The 4,341-nt window shown below is 40.8% G+C and overlaps 1 protein-coding gene across 1 annotated transcript; it reads right to left on the bottom strand.

Annotated features, from left to right (window-relative positions):
* Window positions 1-2,541: 2,541 nt before the first annotated feature.
* Window positions 2,542-3,048, bottom strand: LOC133200017 (death-associated inhibitor of apoptosis 1-like). Its single transcript, XM_061335788.1, has one exon. It carries the CDS (start codon window positions 3,046-3,048, stop codon window positions 2,542-2,544), a length of 507 nt encoding a protein of 168 aa, XP_061191772.1.
* Between the last annotated feature and the right edge of the window lie 1,293 nt (window positions 3,049-4,341).

Genomic DNA, 4,341 nt, shown 5'->3' on the forward strand with positions numbered 1-4,341 from the left:
ATTCCTGACCTAAACTGATGGTGGATTGAAATTCCGGAGGTTTGGGTAATTTTGCCTTGAGATCATTTAATAAGACTTCAGGAACTAACACCATTTTACGACTCATATTTTTTTCTTCTTCTTCTTGAGGACTTTATAGACGGATTGACCGGCATCCAACAATAAAGGTGCTGCTGAGATTAATAGGGGTAAAATGTTTCCTCCTTTTTGTTGAAGTAATAAAGCTCGTCGTTTCTGGACAGATTGAGGTTTGACCAGTCTCCTGAAGATGTGTTTCTTAGGAGCTAGTTTTCGTTTATGAGCCGAACTGAGAGGTAACACTCCTTTTAATAGGTTGTACACGATCTCGCAGATTTTGAGAATACAATCTCCAGAACAATGTTTTAAAATACCCGTCTTTAATGGAGAGGAATAGTGAGGGTCTGATAACACTCTTAAAAGAGGCCAATGAGGTTTTAATCGTGTAGAACAGCATCTTTTCTTCTTCTTCTTAGCCATCCTGGGGTTAAAATCAGGACATGTCCTAGGTTTCTCCCCTTTTTATACTCTCAAGGAGGAGCATACATGTCGTGTTTGGCCTTCTCGTGTTTGTCTCTATTTTTCTGGGTGACGTAGAATTTGGAACAATATCGGCATTTATATCTCATTCCTTTAGGAAGTTGAGGTGTAGAAGCGGTCAGAGGTTGAAAGCGTGCTATTTTAGGAGTGTGAATGGGTACTTTAATTCTAGGAGTGATTGATTGATTGTATGTTGTTTAACGTCCCTCTCGAGAATCTTTCACTCATATGGAGACGCCACCACTTGCCGGTGGAGAGCTGCAAATTTTGTCCTATACTCGGCACTAACGGCCATTGAGCAGTGAGGGATCTTTATCGTGCCAGCACCTACTGCGACACGGGACCTCGGTTTATACGGTCTCATCCGAAGGACCGATCTCCACGTCCCACAGTGGGATTCGAACCCGCGACGTAAGGATCGACTCCTTACTTCGCGACTCTAGAGCAGACGCTCTAACCACTGCGCCACGCGGGCGACAATTCTAGGAGTGTGAATGGGTACTTTAATTCTAGGAGAGGGAATTCTCACATTGACTTGAGGAAACATTTCTAAATCGGGAGCTCTTTGACTGCCTATGGGTCCCATAGGACGATCCATTCTCATTTCAGCTTGTTTTTTTAATAATTCCCCAATAGTTTTTTGTCTTTGTTCTTTATAATACTGATTGATTTCGTTTTTTAAACTTTCAGGCATGGCTTTTCGTTGAGCTGGAGTTTTGGGAGTCGTTTTTTTCTTTCTACCACCTTTTCTTTGAGCAGCAGGTTTTCTCTTTTGAGGTTTTCTCTTAGGAGGTTTTCTCTTCTTTTTGGTCTTTTGAGCTGCTCCTCCTACTCGGACCATCCAATCTGGAAACACTCTTTGTTTCTTATTATTGACTCGTACTACCACACTTTTTAAACGACGAACACGTCGTTTTTTAGGCGCATTCCATTTAAATAAATGACGAATAATGACTCCGCCTAGAAATCCGGCTCCTCCGCGTTTTAAAATGGCATTTTTCCTGTCTTGATCACTCGCCGACTTATCGGCTGTGATACTTAAATCTTGACGATGATTATTAATAAACTTTTGAGTCTGTTTATTGATAGGTAAGACCCCACGTATCAAATTTCGAGCTCCCATAGCAAACCAATTCAATAAGGCTTTACGCCCTAATTCGATTAAATGGGTTCGCTTGGCAGGATCTCGCTCCCGCTGTAAACGCCGTAACGTTTTCACTAATTTACTCTTGGCTGAGAGAGGTCGACCCATGACGACTGTATAATGATAAATGACAAGTTTAATGTTGGTACATTTTTATTTATACTCTTGTGGCATGTGTATAGTTAACAATTCAAACAATCGACTTCTTAATCTGTATTCGTCTGGGGTCTGTGGATTCAAGTCAACCAGGAGATACCCATGAGGAACACTGGTGGCTTCTTGATAAGCTGACATCAAATGAGGTAAGGCTAACTGTCGACTCAAGACACTGATTTGAGATTTGTCTCTGGGATTTTTAAACAACACTAAATAATGAGCATTCAAACTAATAGTGCGATGCTGTGGTGCCCGATCAAATAAATTCTGAGTAATGTAAATCACACTGGTATTCCGATGATGCGCTTTACGGGTAAACCAATCCACGATCGATTCGATGGCTTTTCCTCCCATCATGTCGTCAAAAATGAGTAAGTGAGGAATAGTTAAATTGGCTACTAATTTCTCATCGTCTTCTGGAATATTTCGAATGAAGGAGACCTGATCTGTTAAAGAAGTGTAAGCAGGTTGCCATTCCCGATAACACCACACAATTTTTTGTGGCATGGGGGTAATCCAATGTAAATTTTCCACTAATTTCTTAACAAATTCCGTTTTCCCCGATTTAGATGGTCCTGCTACCACCATGGTAAATTCGTGTTTTAATTGAAAAGACGGGAGTGTCTCGTCAGGTTGCATGATGATAAATGAAGAGAAAAAAATAGGGTTTCAATCCTTTTTATTCAACACAGAAATATACGTTGAGTTCTCTTCACATCGGATCGACAAATGGGGCAATACCGGAAGGTGGGAGCACATAATGAACAGCAACATACGTGTCCACAAATGTGACATTTTCCTGTGGCCTGAATCTCTGTAGAGGTTTGCTCTAGTAGAGGTTTAATTTCAGGTGAAACTTTGTATCCCACCCGGAGTAAATGGTTAATGAATACGATCATCACCCACTCACGTCCTTTATAAGTATTGATGTAAGGACAATTAGGGTTCCAATAAGCATGTTCTACATAAGGGTCGTCTGTAGGTTTCCAGCAGTTTAAAGTCATACCACAATGAAAACAGATGGTCTTATCACTCACTCCCCTGTAATAAAATCCGGCTTTGGCTAGGTTGGGTAATAATCCTTTTAAAGACTCGGGCCATCCATCTTTAAAGGTAGCTTCTCTCTTTAAGAGCAGAGCATAGTTAGGGTAAACAGGAACCCCCTCTGGCTCCCTAGAATGATCAGCCATGACTGAAGTGTTAAAATATTTTTGCCCCCTTTTTATAACCCCTTCATTTTTCAGGGGTTTTCCCCAATAATAAAAACACATTTTGAAATACAGTATGTTTTTAATAACCATAAGGTAAAGTATTATAATCATTCATCAATTGTCTCTTATCATAGACAATTCTATATTGTTTTTCTAAAGGTACTGTCTTGACTTCATGTTGACGAGTCCTCTGTATTTTGTAAGGATACGAGACTTGGATTTCATCCATTTCTTTCTTGAGCATTTTTTCTAATGTCTCTGGTGATACGATATTGGAAGCCCGATAATTAAGAGTCAATCCTTTGACTTTACACACGGAATTTCCCTTGGCGGTGAGGTAAGCATAATTTTTAGGGCCTCCTGACATGAATTTGATAATGTGGTCCCCGTCTAATTCATCGGTCCATTCTCCTAAACTGTGGCCAAGGGTAGGATTAAATTGTCCCTCCTTATGTTGGTATATGATACTGTCCGTATCGAAATAAAGGACCCGATTTCCTAAAGGTTGTAAAGTCTCGTAGAGGTAGTGAAACAGGCCAGTACCACGTTTCCGAAGGGACACTCTTCTACAAATTCCTGTTTCTCTTGATAATTCACCAGCATCATGTCCGATTCGGGCTGCTCTTTATTTTCTAAGAGTTCTAGCCCTTTGATGTCAATGGTCGAATCTTGTAAGAGTTGCTGTAATTCCTCTTCTTCGGTCAAGTATCGAGTTTTAGGTAATAAGAGGCGTTGAGCGAATTTTCCCCACAGGCAATTTAAACAGAGTTTGGCTATCGTTCTTCGCACCGGATTTTTTTCTATACTTAATAGGTCCATTCTAATGCCTTCTCTGTCAATTACTTTACGAATGTAATCTAGTTTCTGTTCCTCTGTCTGACAATCAGGTGGGAATCCAGAGGCTTCCTGTTTGATCTTTAAGAAGGTATCGATGTAAGATCTGAATAAATCTTGACTGCTTTCTGGAAAATGCCAAACCTCGTAAATCCGCTCTAAAGTATATCCCATGTCTAGGGCTTTATGTAATTCTGTAGTCACCCAAGTACCTGTAAGACTGCGTTCCTGGTCTGTGTGTTGACATCGATGTTTAGAAGTAGAGTCCTGTCGTTCCGCACAGGTTCGACATAATGGAAATAATAACTTGCCTCCCGTGCGATAAGGTAAAACGGGGTGATAAAAGCCTCGGGGTGGTAAGACCCGACAATGAATGAGGCCGAAATAAGATCTCACGTCCTGGAATTGGTCTGTTATGATCTGAGGATGACCTATCGC

Source organism: Saccostrea echinata, unplaced genomic scaffold (genome assembly GCF_033153115.1).
Source record: "Saccostrea echinata isolate AGI-Se365-2 ecotype Australia unplaced genomic scaffold, CSIRO_AGI_Sech_v1 ptg000036l, whole genome shotgun sequence".
In the NCBI taxonomy this organism is placed as follows: domain Eukaryota; kingdom Metazoa; phylum Mollusca; class Bivalvia; order Ostreida; family Ostreidae; genus Saccostrea; species Saccostrea echinata.

Coding starts and splice junctions, on each gene's coding strand:
- LOC133200017 (XM_061335788.1), bottom strand. CDS start 3,048: ATGGCTGATCATTCTAGGGAGCCAGAGGGGGTTCCTGTTTACCCTAAC.